At 40.4% G+C, this 18452-nt stretch overlaps 1 protein-coding gene across 1 annotated transcript; it reads left to right on the top strand.

Annotated features, from left to right (window-relative positions):
• Window positions 1-406: 406 nt before the first annotated feature.
• Window positions 407-18123, top strand: dnai1.2 (dynein, axonemal, intermediate chain 1, paralog 2). Its single transcript, XM_069677749.1, has 20 exons — window positions 407-436; window positions 600-665; window positions 828-926; window positions 1157-1237; window positions 1449-1575; window positions 1819-1874; window positions 2028-2183; window positions 2398-2457; window positions 2574-2702; window positions 2822-2906; window positions 3018-3135; window positions 3322-3365; window positions 3520-3767; window positions 4118-4207; window positions 4439-4526; window positions 4661-4740; window positions 7815-7963; window positions 10571-10670; window positions 13353-13538; window positions 18022-18123. Exons 1-20 carry the CDS (start codon window positions 407-409, stop codon window positions 18121-18123), a joined length of 2094 nt encoding a protein of 697 aa, XP_069533850.1.
• The last annotated feature ends 329 nt before the right edge of the window (window positions 18124-18452 follow it).

The following is an 18452-nucleotide window of genomic DNA, read 5'->3' as shown; positions in this document are numbered from 1 at the left end:
CGTTAGCGTAACGGCACCCCTCCACCTTTCTAGCTCAAACCCAGTCAACCCATTGCAGACATGGCTCTGGGTCAACCACGCCTTTTCAAAGTTTAAATTCAATTGATAGTGGCTTTCCAAACTTTGCTTTTAACTCGGTAACCCGACAAATTAGCTCATTGACTCTGCTTCGTGTTATGGGAACTATCTTGACTTTATCTTGATCTTTGCCCTCATTAGTGACGGCCGAGACAGCTGGTTGTCTTGGCAACCTATAAACAGCAGCAGGCAGCTGCTGAAGAGCGAGTGTCCTTTTGCGTTTAACTACTTTAAGTTTCTTTTTGTCCTCTTTGTCTAATTGTGCTGTATTTTTAAAGGTTTTATAGTTGACCTTCAGGTCAAGTTATTAACCCAGACTCTTTTCGCAATGCCCGTGCCTAACAATAACGTGAGAAAGGTAAATGTTAGCTTTGTTTACCTAGCACGTGAACTAGCAATAAGAGAACGGTTGACAACGTCACCGTTACTGAATAATTTAATTAGCTTTAAGTACAATTGCAGTGTTTTTCATTATGCTATTGTTGCAACTAACCACTTGGTTTGTATTTGTATTAATACAGGCCTCAACTGTTCAGAAAGTAACCTTACCTGGTGCGAAGTCAACTAAAGCTACAAGTAAGAAAAAGGTGGGTGCTCTTCCAACACACAAACATGTGACAAAGTACCAGGAATTCATTCTAAATGTTTGCATTTGGCTGCAGTACAAATAAGAAACACATGTGCTGTTACAACATAATGTAATTTTAATTAAACCGACATATAAATCTTTTTTGCATGTAACATTGCAGGAGGAGGAAGAGGGTGTGGATACTGGTGATGGATGGGATGACTGGTCCCATGGGAAAGCACTTGTTAAGCCACCAGATCAACTGGAGCTCACTGAGGCTGTAAGCAGATGGGGATGATTTCATTTTCATTTCTCAAGTTAAAGACATCCACATGGGTTGTGTTGAGGGGATTAGCTCAGACTTTGCTGCAGTTGCTCAATTCTTTTTACAATGAAAATGCTTCATTATTATTGTTTAGTCGTAGTTTTGCAATTAATGCCTCTGTAAAAGTTGTCAGACATGTATAACCAATGCTTTTATGTACTGTGCTTCTTTTATGATATCATTAGGAGCTGAAAGAGGAAATGACAAGAATACTGACTGCAAACAACCCACATGCCCCACAAAATATTGTCCGGTACAGCTTCAAGGTAAGAAAGTTATACCTGGTTTTGTAATCACATACAGACAATTTGAAAGTATTTCCAACCAATGTTCCTGTCAAATTTTGTTCCAAAAGTTTGTTTGATACATTAAGTACTTCATTAACTTTTCTCTCCTTCTTTCCTCCTCCCTTTACCACTATTTAAACAACACTAACAGGTTTCTCTGCTCTTCTTCTCACATCCTTGTGTTTACCAGGAACGTTCCTTCAAGCCTACCAGTGTTGTGGATCAGATGGCTGTTCACTTTGTGTTGGAGGGCAGCCTCCTGCATCAAGACTCTGATGAGGCCCGTAGACTTAAGGCTAAGGAGGGTCTCCCTGAGGGTAATTAATAAAACAATTCTAAGTACTAAAGGCTACTAAATTATTCTCTGCAATAACAATGGCATCAAGTGTATTTGTAGAATGCAGTTTTTCTTCTCTGGTGTAGTGCTTACTTGGTGCCACAAGGTGTCACTGTTAACATGTACTATAGATATCAAGACATGTTCATAGTATATGTGTAAAACAAGTTATATGTTAATTGTGTTAACTAAGATTATAATTTACTATTTCTAATGTGTCCAGAGACTGCAACAGCTGACGCTGAAGTACAACCACACGTGGAGAAACCAGAAACTCCGGTAAAATATGTTTTATTGAACTTAAATCAGAGCACTGATTTATTTTGGACAGTATATTCCATTTTAAACAATGCATGACAGGGTCCTGTTGAACAGTTTCTCACAAGAGTGTGACTTAAGCCACAGAACTTTTCCCATGTTGGTTTTCTACAGGCAACACCTGTAGAGGATGGAGGAGAAGTGGAGGAAGCTGGAGAAGAGGACAGGCCGGACAGTGTTGCCTCCAAACCTGACAAGAAGGAGCCAAAAGTTACAAACCAGTTCAACTTCAGTGAGAGGGCATCCCAGACCCTCAATAACCCACTGAGGGTAGGACGGAGAACAATAACTAGTCTTCTGCTAGAGAAGCAACTCGTATCCTATCACAACACACATCTTTTACACAGTAGTTGAGATATCTTACCTTTAAAAAGGGAAAGTTTTAATATTAGATGCTGTGGCATCTTATTGATGTGTGTATAATGAAAAATTCATAAGCTAGTTCCTCAAGTGTCTCACTGGATTCATTTTTATTTTCCTCTAGGAAAGAAGCTGCCAGACCGAGCCTCCTCCTCGCAGCATCTTCTCTGCCACTGCTAATCAGGTACAGCTTTCCCTGACTCGTTTTACATACATCTTTAGGCAAGGCACACACAGTCGAAAATCCCTGAATATATGCAGTCACGAGGGCTGACTTTAATAACTCTATTCTCATTGCAGTGGGAGATCTATGATGCATACGTGCAGGAGCTGCAGAAACAAGAAAAAAATAAAGAGAAGCAGAAATCTGTACTGTCTAAGAAAGATAATGACAAAAGCAGGAAGAAGATGATGCTGGTGGAGACTCAGGTTAATTAAGTGATCGCAAAATTTACTCTGTAATTTAACATGTAGCTCTTATTCTGAAATATAGCAGGGTTAAACGTCTATTTTTGCAGTGCAATATGTTGTCATGTTTCTGTTTATAGAATGATGACATCACCAAAGTGGGCAAGGGGTCCAAGATCTTTGAACGAATGATCAATCAGAATACATTTGATGACATAGCACAAGGTATGTTCTAGCAAATTTGCTAATTACTAATCATAAATTCAGTATTCATGTTCCTTCATTGTCTGTTCTCCCTTCTTCTCCTCTCCTTTTCCCCCTTTCATGCACTCTCAGATTTTAAATACTTTGAGGATGCATCTGATGAGTTCAGGGACCAGGAGGGCACCGTTCTCCCTCTGTGGAAGTTCCAGTATGACAAAGCCAAAAGACTGTCTGTCACTGCCCTCTGCTGGTAAGTTTGCTCATCAACTCAGCTAATTCCTTGAGATGAGATTGGTGTTTGTTATTATTCTAAAAGGGAATATGAAGCTGCAACTGCGACACTATATATTGTTTTAATGAAAATGTCATTAATTTTAAAGCTCACCTATTATTCTTTGTATTTTAATGCTCTGCTGACTGATGCACCTGTCAACAGGAATAAGAACTATCAAGACCTTTTTTCTGTCGGGATGGGGTCATGTAAGTACACATAAAAATAAGGATTCATCAGACTTTAAATTGTTACTTAAGTACACATAAAAATAAGGATTCATCAGACTTTAAATTGTTACTTTCCATGAAGCATGTTATTTATTGTTTTCCTTTTTTCTTTCTATATCCATCTCCCGGTCAGACGACTTCAATAAACAGGGGCGTGGCATGCTTGTCTTCTACTCATTGAAGAACTCTGCCTTCCCAGAGTACATCTTCCCCACCAACTCTAGCGTCCTGTGCCTCGACATCCATGAGCAGCATTCCTACCTGGTGGCAGTTGGTTTCTATGACGGCTGTGTGGCTGTCTACAACTTAAAGGAGGAGGGACAGGAGCCGGTGTATAAGAGTACAGCTAAGACCGGCAAGCACACTGACCCCGTCTGGCAGGTGAGAGAAAGGGACGAGGTTGAGGTGATGGGAGTTCTGGGTGTGCGTCTTGTTCCAGTCACACCAGTACAGCATAACTTTGTCTCCATTTGTGAGCCTACATGAACATTTTTGCCACTTTTGGCTTTCGCAAGCAACCAGGTGGTTGAAAGTGGAACTAATCAAGACCAAGCATGCAACAAGGCCTAGTTACACAACTCCCCTAACCTAGCAGAGAATTTCAAGCTGAGTTTAAAGGAAATGTTACATTAATGTGGCTTCTTTCCCACAAATTCTACTTAAAGTAACACCGTCAATTTTTCTTTTATTTAAAAAAAATAATAATTGTTTACTTGTTTTTTCCCCCCAAGGTGCGCTGGCAGAAGGATGACATGGACAATAACCACAATTTCTATTCTGTGTCATCTGATGGCCGAGTTGTGTCCTGGACACTCATCAAGGTGAGCCAAAGAATTAGTTGAAATTATATATGCTTTTGAAGTGACTTGTTCTCACATGGTAATATTAGAGGTAATTTTCTCTCTTTGTACATTTAAATTTCAATATGTAGCAATTTTTGAGGTGCTACTTATATGCTTTTTATGTAGAATTGTACAAGTGTAGGCTATATATCTATCATTTGTATGTGTATATGCAGTATCTACTACATCAGTGTGTTTGCATGATTGCAGAATGAGCTGGTGTTTACAGACATCATCAGACTGTCACTAAATGGTGCTGTCTCTGAGGGGCCAGAAGGTGCACAGCAGGAAAGAATCGGTAATGCCTCTTTTACTCTGCACTCTGTCATCTTGTTAATGCATATAAGAATCTGATATCAGATCAGGTCTGTTTCAGTCTGTTGTCTGTGACCTATCGTGTCTAATATCATGCTTGATGCCTCTTGTCTGCAGCCTGTGGAACATCGTTTGACTTCCATAAACAGATCGACTATCTCTTCCTGGTTGGCACAGAGGAGGGGAAAATACACAAGGTATGTAAAAAGGATTCCACTGCACAGTACGTCGCTTCCAAATGTACATTAGGCGTGCTGTTTATGTGACTAACTTTGGCAGTCAATGAACAGCAGGGAAGGAAACAAAGAATAACTTGTAAAACAATAAGATGAAGATACTTCACACTGGCCACAGTACAAATAATATAAGAGAGATATCTTTAATGCACAATACATCACAGGACTATCATCCATATAATGCATTACAAAACAGTCTAACTGTTAAAACATAATCCTTAAAATGGCAAAAAAATAGATTTATACATTAAGTGAATTTATTTTTCAGTAAAGTGAACACAGGTGTCTTAACTTGCTGTCCTCTTCATTCCCTCTGATTGAATCCTCTCAGTCACTTTATACAGTACATAGCTACTTGTTAGTCTTTTCTAACTTTTATACTGATTATAATTAGATTTTAGTTTGTCTTGGTTGAAAATGCCTTAAAATCAGTTCAAAACAGAACAAGTCCTAATACTAATGCATTGCAAAGTTTGCTGGCTAGGATTACTCTATCCCTAAAATGTGTTTTCTGTCTGTATCCCACGACATAAGAAACATCTCGGGGCTTTTCACTGTCTCCCTGTGTCTGCCCTGAAAAGTCAAAGCTCTTTTTGTTTGTGGTGCACTCACAGATATCCTGCTGGGCTGGATGGTGTGTGTGTGTGTGTGCGTGTGGTTAGATCTGTGCATGTGCACTTTCCTCTGTCCATGTGGCCTGTTTAGAGCGCCTCAGGCTTGACATTAAGGGTTTAATGAGTCTCCTTAAGCAGAGGCTTTCTCTGTCCACATCAGACAGCTGGTAGTTTTTGGCTGGCCTCCCACCTTCTCTTTGCTTTTTCTTTCCTGCTCTCGTTACCTCAGGCACTAATAAATCCTCATTCATTGGCAGTTACTATCCACTCTTCTATTCTATTGATTTAATAAAATGAAAGTTGCGAAACCGCTCACTGACTTATGCACACATAATTAAAAGTGGCATATTTTGTCAGATTAAACCAAGTGCTTGAGGCATGTCTATCTCCCATGATCATAAGAGTTTACAGTGTTTGGTAGTGACATTATGGGAGGTGAGGTTAATTCCTTGCTGCTAAAAATGTAGCATACAAAGGCAAAAAATACACAAATGTAAGCACGCATGCAGACTGGTGCACACAATGTTGAGGACAATGATCATTAAAGTGGAAGCACCAGCAGGAAGGCTAGCAGTACCGGATTGAAACTTTGTGGCCATAGAGAGCACAAATGGTAACCTTTGTGGCTCTGGGCCATCCCTCATGTCGCACCCTGTAAAGGTTTTGTTGTTTTATCTTCTCATCATTATCAGTGTTTGACCCTGTAGACTTAACCCAGAGACCAAAACCAACAACTTATTTAACCTGCTACTAAGTATCATTTGTCTTTCTCCAGCCCAATATAGCTTGAAGTCCATAGCTAACATTCATTGTCATTTAAAAAAAACGACTCTTGAAATGTTTTTGATTGCATCGTGGTGGCTTTGCGCCAGGCAACATGATTAAGGTTATGTCTCAAGCAATCTCGGATCCCATCGGCTATAGTCTGAGACGATATAGCCTCTGGGGACACCAGTGAACGTACCGGGCGGTAAGCGATAATCGACTTCCCGTCAAGACTTCCTTTTCCACGTGCTGCATTGTTACAGAAAGAGAAAACGTTTTCTTGTGATTTACTTGTTATTAACGGGTCTTACCTTTCAACATCATGATGCAGATTTGTAAGAAGTAAAAATTCAAGCTTTGTCAGTTCTGTCCTCAAGAGGAGAAGAAAACTTTTAAAATGCTAATTTGTTAAGATCGGATCGATCTGTCGGGAAATCTGAACGCTTCTCGTGACACAGCGTCGAGGGAATTCAGCTCATGTTAAATTTTAGATCTAGAACAGATGTTAGCTGAACTTACATGCAGACGTCTGTTTATAGAGATTAATAACAAGCTAAACCGTCGTCATATGACGCTGATGGGATGCTGGAGGTCATTACGGCGGATTACGTTACGCCTGCTTTTGCTGCATACACTGTTTTTCCTACATACGCGGCAGCGTGCTGATATGTGATTGGTCAATATTACTCGGACTACAAGCGTAATACAAACGGAACACTTGCCTTCCCGGAAATCCACGTCCCTGCCTACAGATTCTACATAGAAATGTAGAATCTGTAAATGGAGATTATACAACAAGTAAAACAGCAGACTGATTTGTGCACTTCCTTTGGTGGTGTTGGTTTGGATACGTACGTGTTGCACGTACAGCGACACACACTCTCCTGTGAAATCACCCTCCTTTCAGACATATGGGCGCAGCACCCCTTTATGTGTGATGAAATATGTTCCGTCTGTCACCTTAAGGTTCAGAGCAACAGAAACCCCAGAGAGCACAGATTAATAATCTTCACCTCACTGCAGGTCAACAATCAAGCTGTCAGTGCTTTGAAGTGCAACAGCTGTCCCCACAAGCCATCTACATGTTTTATCCTGGATTGACCAATTAATTTATCACAGCAAACTACCTCTGCTGGTGTTTTGGTGCTTTTTTAAACCCGCTCTGTCAACTGCAAGCAAACTGTGAGAACGTATTGAACCACAGAGGACTCAATTACTCCCCTGGGGTTAAAACGGTCACGTATATTAGACGGTTATGCTCTCCTCAATCAGCAGCAGCTCAGCAAGACTTTTCCATCAGCTTTCGATGGAAAACTACTCTATCTGTTTAAATATATAAATATATGTTATCTCTTTATTGGTCAGTAAGACTACACAGTTTGTTAAGAGTCTAAAATTATTGCTTGTGAGGCACTGAGGGGACCTTTGTCAGAGCATTGATATGTCTAGCTGAACCTAGTTTTTCTCTGACCAACAACAATAATGGTTTGGATTACAGTCAAGATTGAATTAACTGTGTGGCTTGGAAATATTGGCATTGTAGACATTTCAACACTCATCCAATACAGTTATTATAACAGATGTCATCAGCAGGGTTCAGTCACTAAACACTGTTAAATGCTAAATATTTATAATACTTCTGTGTGTATCCCCTAGTGCTCCAAGACTTACTCAAGCCAGTTCCTGGAGACCTATGTTGCCCACAGCATGGCAGTGGACGCTGTGAAGTGGAACCACTTCCACCCAAAGGTTTTCATCTCCTGCAGTTCAGACTGGGCCGTCAAGATCTGGGACCATACCATCAAGTAAGACAACTGATTGAGAGTGAAAGGGTGAATAACTGCATAGACACAGTGTATCTGATTGTATCACAGCTATAAACAATTATTTTTATGTTTGTTATCTGAAGTATGTAGTTCTGTTTGATGTAATTTCCAGTCCTGTGTAGTTTTCCAGCTCCACATTAATTTCATGTCTGTATCCAGAGTCACTCCCGCTGGTTTACTGGGTGCATTTAAAACGAACTGTGACATCTACGGTGAAAAGCTTAATATACTATGTTAAAATCTCCCAGTGACGTTCTTCCATGTTGTTTAAAAGGAAGGCGCTTATAACTCCATATATGATGGCTGAGTGCTCTGACAGTGGGAGTTAAGCAGTGACAAGAACTACAGTGCATAAGCAGTTGGCCATATCAAATTCAAGTAAAACGAAGCTGACTGGAGGTAGATGGAGAATAAATTTGTCATTCATCTCTTATTTGAATAAAAAGCTGCAGCTCGTTCCAGATTAGCAGCTGGAATTGAACTGTTTTTACATTCTCATCATTAGAAACTTTGCTATTGGTCTGTGTTAAATATCTTTGTAAATCCAATGAACAGGCTCAAAATAGTTTTCAGTCCTGTAATCTCTCATAATAATGATAACAATAATAAAGTTAGTCTTTAGACATCATCACCTTCTTGTGCTCATTATGGACCCAACATAATTTTCCTAACCGACAGTGCCTCCCACTTCCTGTCAGCAAAGGCAGCTTGACTGAATAATGATAGTAATCATCCGCCCATTATGAGACACAGGGTTTTCAAAATGATCAATTACATCCCATACATATGAGACATTATGTTTCCCACAGAGGGTCTCACCAGAAAACTTTCACAAACTTTACCACAGTCAGAAGTTTGTGACTGCTTTACACCAAAAAGTGCTACTTTTGTTTTGGCTGAGGCTAATGCAACCTGTAAACCTGCCCCATGATGTTAGCCAGGCCTCAATGAGTTGAAGGGCTTATAGTTGTAGAAGGGGCTTGCATCAAGTCAGTAGATCACTCAAAGGGTTAGCTTTATAAATGTGCACTTCAGCCTAGTGATAAACTTGGACATAATATGTGAATCCTAAAAGCTCTGAGTGGATTTACAGTTTGTGCAGTGTCATTCTGCTGTAAAAGGCTCTCTCTTGCAGACAGATTTATTGCCTTTTGTGGCTGATTTCAGACTGTTCTACACCTACCAGAGTGCATGTTATTTATCAAACACCCACAGCAGCATGGAAGCATAGTTTGTCTGTCCTCTGAGGCGCATCTTGCACAAAATCAATAAGGGAGGTGTTTGGTGTGGTTCACTGTGCATTCTGATTTGTTAATCAAGTTTATGCAACTTGTGAAGGCAAGTTTTGCACAGAAAATACTTAGTATTTTAGTACTAACCCTAACTGCTTGTCTAAATTTGTATACCGTACACAATTTAAAATGTGCCTTTGTCCTCTGTATTATACTTCATGTAAAGAAGGGTATTATGCTGTTTCTTATATTAAGACTTATTTTACAATGTTGGATGTCCAGGCTAAACATGGTTGAAGTTTCAAATCTGTGGGTAAAAGTTAGTTTGTAGTAATCCCCAGGCTTCTCAGCTCAGTCTGCAGGCTGCTGTGAACACCAGGTTTCGCACAGTTTTTTCTACACGCTTTGGAGAGCTGGCCAATCAGAAGAAAGTAGGCTTCTAGGGACGGGGTTTCTTAAAGGGACAGAGCTGACTGAGTCGTTTCAGGCAGAGGCTGTACGAGGGCCTGCACAGAGCACCAGTGTGAGAAAAATGAGGAGTTTTTTTAACTGTAAATTATGCTACGCTACTCCATAGGTATCACAGGGTAAACTATGAAGCTTGAAATTAGTATAATGCCCCCTACCTTTTAAGGTAGAGGGGTTGTTTTTGTTAAAAGAAAATGTAAACCAGAAGTCTTTAGAAATGTCAATGACAGCAATTGGAGTGTGAATGCACTCTGAGACAATATATAGAGGAGTTACAGTTAAATAGTCCCAAAACAACAAATAACATAACAATTAAAACAGTGCATCCATTTCAAACCAAGGGGGATTACAGAGAGATAAGCTATGTGTGTTTGTGGCCCTATTTGCCAAGTCGTCTCAGGTGTTTGACATGTAATTAGTTCCTGCTTTAATAAATCGGACACCAAATTACCTACGGACTGTAAGTGCAAATTGTTTCCTTGTATGTATGTCCTAAATCCTATTAAAAATTAAGTTTAGCTCACCTTGTCTTTCTCTCTCGCACTCCCTCCTTACTATCTGAAGACGACCTGTATGTGTCTGAATTCAGCTCTTAGAAATGTTCTGTTTCTTCATCTTGCTTCCAGTGGGGTTTCACAAGTTAATAATGTGAGAAAACAGTGTGCAGGAGCCTTCTGTTTCATCTCCACCCGTCGTCTCTGCCAGGCTCTGATGAGGCATCATGCTTGGACTGATTGTAACTGATTACCATAGATGACAGTCTAAAGATGGTTTCCGTCACTGAAAAATTGTTACTGGATGAAATTGAATCTCAAAGGCACAAAACATTTCATGCATTATAATGAAAAGATTTCCTTCCTGATCACAGATGTCTGTTTTTTTTCAGCACTCCAATGTTCACCTTTGACCTGAATGCAGCTGTTGGTGATGTTGCCTGGTCTCCTTACTCCTCCACTGTATTTGCTGCAGTCACAACAGATGGAACGGTAAGTGTCTGTCTAAACTTACAATTTGCTTACACTTAAGTGGTTTTTGTCTTGTCCTATGTGCTGCATCAGACCTATATGCAGGCCTATAGGAAGCTTATTTTAGGCTATGATTATCACCTCCACACATCTGCAGCGTAACTTGGATAAAGGAGCTTGACTCTTACCTGAAAGAACATAAACAACTTCACCATCTACCAGCTGCCACCCACTTCATTATCATCCTTATAATATAGTTATAGACTCAGCTGACTAAACGCATAAGACGAAGCCGGAGATTAGTGCAGAACTGCCTCAGGCAATTGAGTTTGTTCAAACATGGTTTCTTCTAACAAAGGTTCCTGGCTTCCTGCCCTGCCAGTGGTTATTGATCCCAGCCAAAAGTAATTACAGAGGACGCCACGTTGCTTATCTCCACATATTTCCTCAGACTGTCTGCGAGCTGTCCCAATCTGTTTGTCGCCGCACCAGGCTGGGCCGGGCTATAAAAGTCCAGAGTGTTGTGTCTGACACATTTCCTGTCCAGTGTGCCAAGGGAAGTGGAGTGAGAGTGACATAGAGGAAATGAGAGCTGAGAAATTTGAGAGACACCTTATGGGATAGAGTGTGTATGTGTGTGTCCTCTTCTCTCCTGAGGAAGGATTTAGTCACTGCAGGCACACATCCCGCTGTAGTATGTCCACAGTTATGCAAGCAAACATCAGTATTGATAAGATATAGAAGAGAGGAAACAACAGTATGGAGGATTCAAAAGAAAAACTGGTCATGCGTACAGCTGATGTTTAAACCAAGATAAAAAAACAGCCATTTGTTTAATGTTTAATATTTTGCACACAGAAAAAATCTAATGAAATGACTTTGCTAGAAAGCATCCTACCTCTCAGTCCTTTTTGTAACTGAGGTAATTTATTCTCTGAAACTGGATCAAACGAAGTTTTCAGCAGCTATTAAAAAAACTCATTAAAAGCTCATCAGTTGGCATACTTTGCACAAGCACAATATCCTCTCCCTTCTAAGCAGCAGAAAGGACAAGAATTTAAAATTGGAGTCGATCAAGGTCGGCGTGTCTGAACTAAAAACTAAGCCATCATTCCAGTGAGGTTTTAGGGATGTGCTTGGTTAAAAACAGCTCAGACTTTGTTGGTAGGAGCAAGTGATTTATATAGGTATATAGATTATAAGATAGTGGATATGTCAGTTGTTAAATAACACGGCTCTGCACATTTAACAACATCCTATAAATAACTGTTCTACATTCAGGCTAAGGCAAAAACTAAACTCTCCTTGACATTTGGTTGCTGTCAAATTTTTGACGAATGGCAGAATATTGTCAGAATCCTGGCACTCAGTGATGCGGTGACAGTGCTTGATTTTAATCATTATAATCTTCCCTCAGGATAGCACATTCTCCACGGCACATTTGTCGTTCTCGGTGACGAGCGTCTGATAGAGCTTCAGTGACTCAGCATGAGATCCGCGCTTCTTGACGTGTATTTACTGTTGATGGCAACCTGCGGCTGCTGCCACACTGCAAAATGTCAGACGCAGTGGCGTACGTCGTTCTGTCTGCGGGTGTGTGTGTGTGCGCCTACGTGCTTGTGTACACGTGTTCATAAGGATAATGACTGGCCTGGCAGACTGAGGTGTAAGAATGACGCCGAGTTGTGCAGTGCAAACTGATATCTCTCCTTTCTCTCCGTCCTTGCCTCTCCGACTGAGCTGACTCTTGAGAAAATAAAGTGTCAGGATGAAATAATGAGAGGACGGGCTTATCCCCCAGCTATTAGTCTCCAAATCCATATTTGCTGTCTGTGCAGCTTCTCTTAACCTTCTGCAAATGAACTGCCACATATTTCAGTTATTATACCTGCCTCAGCTCATGCTAGAGTTTTAGATACCTATACATCAACCTTCAGCAATAAAACAGCATTCAGTAGATCAAAATTGATTGCTAAACAATATGTGCTATCATTCCAACACAGTGAACTTTCTCTCCGCTCCAAGTTCTTGCATGATTTAGTAAGTGTGTGTCATGTTACATTAGTGCTTATACATCAAAAGCAAAAACACAGCAGTTAATGTGTGTACTGATGGAGGTTAGAGAAAGTCAGACTCTTTTTAGAATATGATGATTGGCTGTAAGTGATGCATGTGATGCTTGGTGTGGTGCTGGTACACACAGACAGTGTGAACCCTCGCGGCCCGAGGACAGTCATCGTTCTGGTAAAAGGAGTGGGCTGTGCTTTGAAGTGGGCTCATTTGTGGTCGACAGATGCTCTTAGGAAACAGACAGATATTCTTCTCTCAGCCTGTCGGGTAAGACGCCTATAGTTTTTGTATTGGGGCTGCCAGCACACAGACACACAGGGACAGGAGTGCACGCTCATTGAATTGCTCGGAACACCCTTCCTTGCAACAGATGGTCAGGCTTGCATCCCTGCAGAGGCTTGCGCTCCACCATTCCCCTTCTCACATAAAAGACAACAAACACCAGATCTGAAAAGCAGCTTCTAACAACAGATTTAGCTCTTATGTATATTTTGGAGGCAAAATTGTACTTCAATTTATACTGGATTTTTTAAAACCCTCATTTCAGAAGTTTTAAATTATTACCAACACTGACTGTCAGTTTAAGTAAAGGGTCAAAACTGTTGTTAATTATTACGATCTCGTCTTTTTCAGGTTCATATTTTTGACCTCAACATTAACAAATATGAGGCCATCTGCCAGCAGCCAGTGGTGGCCAAAAAGAAGACCAAGCTGACTCACATTGAGTTTAATCCCATCTATCCCATCATCATCGTGGGCGATGACCGGGGCTACGTCACCAGTCTCAAACTCTCCCCTAACCTCCGCAAGAAACCCAAGGTAAGAGTTTCTTTGGGTTACACTTTCAATAACACTAACCTGAGCTTACTCTAAAGCTACGCCTATTTTTAGTCTGCCTAAATAAACTGCCTCTCCAATTGCAGCTGTTTTTTCTGCTCTCGCTGCTTTGTTTGTAATTAGGCTGTATTGGCACTTACGAATGGAGCTCGTCCACATTACAAATTAGGTACCAAGTCTTCAAACACCTTCAGCACTGTGGAGAACGTAGTTAACACTGCACTTGGATGACCTGTTGTGTTATCTAACCTTATATACAATCTTATCTGTAAACATTCAGGATGCATGACCGCCCTCTCTTGTATTATTCATCACTGCCACTTGTTCTGCGTCAGTGAAAGCAGATCAGATGATTCATTATTCGCAGAGTAGTGACCTCAAGCTAATGTCACCAAATCTCAAAGCAATGGAGGCCAGCGCTCTCGCCTCTCTTAAGCAGCTCATTATCAGCAACATTAATCGCCTGTGCTTCTTTCTGTCATGCTCATGTCGGCCAGATAACAAATAGCCCCACAGAAGGTGTTCTCTGTAATTGAATAAGCACGTGTGAGATAGATAACTACATAGCAGATGATAAATTGCTACTTATTTGGAAGTTTGACCAAACCTTCTGCTGGCCCAGCAGCCCATCACACAACCACGGCCATCCTGGCTTCATGCATGCTGTCAAACTTGTAATATTTACGACAAGACATTTGGGGAAAATAATCTCATAACAAATGTCATTTTTAAGCAAGTTGCAGCTATACAGTGAGACTAAATTGCACTTTAGCCCATTCACAATTGATGAGTCACTGAAGACACTTTGTTGCCACTCATGACAACAGTTAATGAGCTGTGGAGTATTCACAGCGGTCCTACTAAACACTGGAGGAAGCCAAATGGCACACTGAGTCACAACACTTTAATCAGGGCTCATTTAGCATCAGCTCTGCAGCCTCTCCAGTTTCCCTTTGTGTTGCTCACATTGGTGCATGTAAAGTAGAAGAAATTCTAATTACTAGAGTTATACAAATGCATTCACTGATTTACTCATAACATGTTGTTGTGAATTATACATTGAATTGTTGCGCTTGGGTGAAAAAACACACAAACACTCCTTATGCATCCACATGCATGGATACAGCACAGCAACACACACACACACATCTAGTGCCACCTCATTAGCGACCTCAGACTGAAGCCCTAAAGCATACAATTTGGAAATAATTGCACAGTTCAGCACCACTGACAGCGCCCAGAGTATTTTGGAAGCCATTGTGGCAAATGAGCACGAGGCACAAACACCCACAGCAAATATTATCAGTGATCTGTCTTAGAAAATTGGCATAGCAGCTTGCTAAAAGTAGCACAGTGGATATTTTGGCCTGTTAATATATCCAAAACATTGGCACAGTGGCATAGCAATCCAAACTGTAACAACACAAGCGTGTTAATCTTACTTATTTGAAGGACCGTAGATAAGGTTGATGAGGTCCTGCTTCTCACACTCTTGCCCTGTGGTGATGTTGTAAATGATTAGTTTAAGCTTTTTAAATGAGAGATTCCAACAGTGTTTACCTTGCTCAAGTATTTCCTAAAATGCTCTGAGCGCTCTCCATTGTGCTGAACGAAGCATTTATTTCTCAGCTTAAGCCTGAGGCCTACAGTCTCTAATGAGGTAATGTCAGGTGTGTGTGTGTGTGTGTGTGTGTGTGTGTGTGCTGTTGACATCTGCGTATGTGGTTTTATTGTGGAGGGTCTGTGTTACTCACCAGTGTTGAGAAACAAGCGTCTATGCTATATATAATGCATATTAGGTACCTCAGTGCATATAATGGTGTACTTTGGACACACACTCCAAATCTCTTTGTATGACCACCAGCATGAACCCCTGTTTGTGTTCAACACAACACACTGCCCTGTTCCCTGTCTGCAGCATGAATACGTTCATCTCATCTGCTCTCTTTTCATTTGCTTCATTCATTGTTGCCCACTAGAAACAAGAGGCGTTCGCAGTGTAAAACTGCATTATGCAATATTATATGAGGGTCTATTAATCACTGCAGTCTCTTAGAATATAACATCTGTCATAACATTTGTTTTAATGACACGTAATTCTAGTCCAAACCACACAGGTGGGGCTTCCTGTCTGTGTGTTTTACTCTTGTACAGACAGAACCAGACAGGGGTTTTACTGATGTTTGTCGGTAAAGCAGTAGATCAAATCAGGAATTTAAAAATAAATGAGAAAATGGGTTATTTTTTTATTTATTTTGAAGTTATATTCACTTAAGAGCTAGTTTGTGCCCAGTCATCCTGTCTCTCCGATGCGAAGAGCAAGCTTTATTGAGCCATTCATCACGGCAAAGGTATTGTGTTGCATCGAGATACGATGCTCATCCGTCAAGGGAACGCAGCTGTCTGTCTGGATCAGCTCCCTCGATGTATCCATTTCAAACTTCAAAACAGTTTAAAAAAATACACTATGTACATGATGTACCAATATTGTTAAGTGTAAGTGTACTTTTTTGGTAGTTAATGTGAGGAGCTCTCACGCTTGCCACTCATTGAGTATGGTGAGGGAACTTTCTCAGTGCAGGATCAGGTGTGTGTGTCTAATTGCCCCTGATTAAGACCAGGGGCCAGTTTCACAAAGATGTTCTAGACTGGTCTATACTGTTAGGCCAGTCTTCATTTTGCTCAAAGATTAGTCTAATGCAAGTTAGACTGTTTCACAAAAATAGAGACTGGCTAATTTTATACCAAAAAAATTAGACACTTTACCCCCAGGCTAACTCGGCTCTAAGATCCATGTTACCATGGTAACAATCAATGACACATGCTGACAAGTAGCACCAAATGGTCCTTTCAACGGTCAGATTATCGCCATTTACTGTTCCCAAGTAAAATCCCCTTGAAACTGTTGAATTCATCCAATAGCCCAACATTTTCTTCTGGGGTTAACGGACTTGAGCAGTTAGATGCAGTTACTCGGTCGGCCATTGTTTTGTTTTGAAAAAAGTCTTAATTTACCCAGAATTCAATGCATCATAATCCTGCTTAAGATAGTGAAGAACTGAACTGCTTTGTGAAACGGATGAATTTAGACGTCTGTCTGAAGTCTGACTGTGGCTTAGATATAACAAATAGTCAAAGACTATCTTTGTGAAACTTGCCCCAGGTGTGGGAAGCCTATATATGCCCTTGAGTTCCAGTGCTCTGTGCTGACTCCTTATCTCACCATCAGAGGTAGTGAGAGGTTCTCTTAATATTTTCCCTTTCTGTGTGATTTGCTCACCATGTCTTCCCTCAAGTAGTTTGTTTGTGCTGGCTAGGTCTTTTCTACCCCAGCCTTTGTGTTTGTCTTTTAAGGCATCCCTGGCTGCCATAGTGTTTTGGTTTAAAAATGTTTCCTTGGTCTCCCTGAAAGTTTTGTTTTTTTGTCAGCTGCTTGGCAGCAGTGGCTTAGTTTCCCCTTATCAAACTGTTATTTTGTGAAGGGAGCTTGTTTGTTTTTTAGCTTATTATTTTAGTTTTTCCCTTCTCCCATCTAATTGCTTGCATTGTTTGTGGTTATCCCTCTGGTATAACCTTTAAGATGCCCCCAGTCCACAATTGTGTCCCACCCCCCATCATCCTGACAGTCACATGAATTGAATACCCTTTAATGTTTTGCACTAAAACAATATCGTTAAATGGGTAGAAAAAGACATCAGATTGTGTATAAAAACATCCATCCAGTGTTTTGTGGCTGCGTATTATCATTAATATTTGAATATTGACGCTGGTATTTTTATCATTCATGTCAGTTTTTCAGTGCAAAAAAAAGACAGTTAACTTAAAATAGTTAGACGTAACTTAGAATAGATCTTTAATTCACTGCAGACATTCTAGACGAGGAAAAGCACAGCTGTATCTAATAACACTAACGATGGCTGTCCTTTGATTATGCACTTGGATGTAGCTGTCGTTAACGTTGTCTTTACACCTGTGCTTTTCCTGCTACAACTTAGCTGTCTGCTGCAAATGGTTTGAAGGACTCTTAATGCATCCCTCAAGTGGTCTGTATTGGTTTATCTTGAGCATGTTTTGGATATCCTGGTGAGAAATGAACAGCCAAATATGTCACTGCTCACATAGAAAGCAGTTACATTGTCCTGATATTCATGCAGTTTTTAATGATTTACCAACTTTTCTCCAACCTGGAAGTCTGTCCTTGTTAACAATAATGTGTATCTATGCTAGTTATCATGAGTATCCTGACTGCATACACGCAAGACAATTAAATGTAATTACTTTTTGTCAACAAAGTAGATTTTTCAATATGGTTGAAAGAAAACATTATATGAGAGTAAAAAAAAACCTCTGCTTCTATTGACAATTCATCCTATTAATTTCCGCCAGTATGAATGTGTTGTGTTGTTAATTGTCTGGTAGCATGAGGTCAAATAATTTCTGATTACCTTTCAATGTGTGTGTCTAGGGCAAGAAAGGCCAGGATCTGCCTAAGGGTCCAGAAGCTGAAGTAGCCAAGATGGAGAAGCTCCTGAGTCTGCTGAGGGAACCAGAGCCAGGCACGGTTTAACACAGAGGCCATCGTGGCTCCTACACAGCAACCGGGTACAATGTTTTACACTCATTCATAAAAACACTTCCTCCTCCGCTGTGTAACACAATAAACACAACAAGAGAAACGATTTGTAGATGTTTATTAGAAACCTTCTCCTCTGATCTCTCTTAAGCTGTTAATAAATGATTCACATTAAATTAATAATGCATTTATTTTACTGCAGTGCTTGGTACATATTAAACAGGCAACATTAGAACTTCATTGACTTGACCGACTGCTTCTGCAGGGATTTATTAAACCCACTCCATATGTATTGTACAAGTAGATGAAGCTAAAAAGTGAGG

Source organism: Semicossyphus pulcher, unplaced genomic scaffold (genome assembly GCF_022749685.1).
Source record: "Semicossyphus pulcher isolate SPU_LCO1_2020_fin unplaced genomic scaffold, fSemPul1.0.p SCAF_3, whole genome shotgun sequence".
Taxonomy (NCBI): Eukaryota; Metazoa; Chordata; class Actinopteri; order Labriformes; family Labridae; genus Semicossyphus; species Semicossyphus pulcher.
The sequence above is the reverse complement of the archived record's forward strand: the minus strand, read 5'-3'. Positions and strand labels throughout refer to the sequence as shown.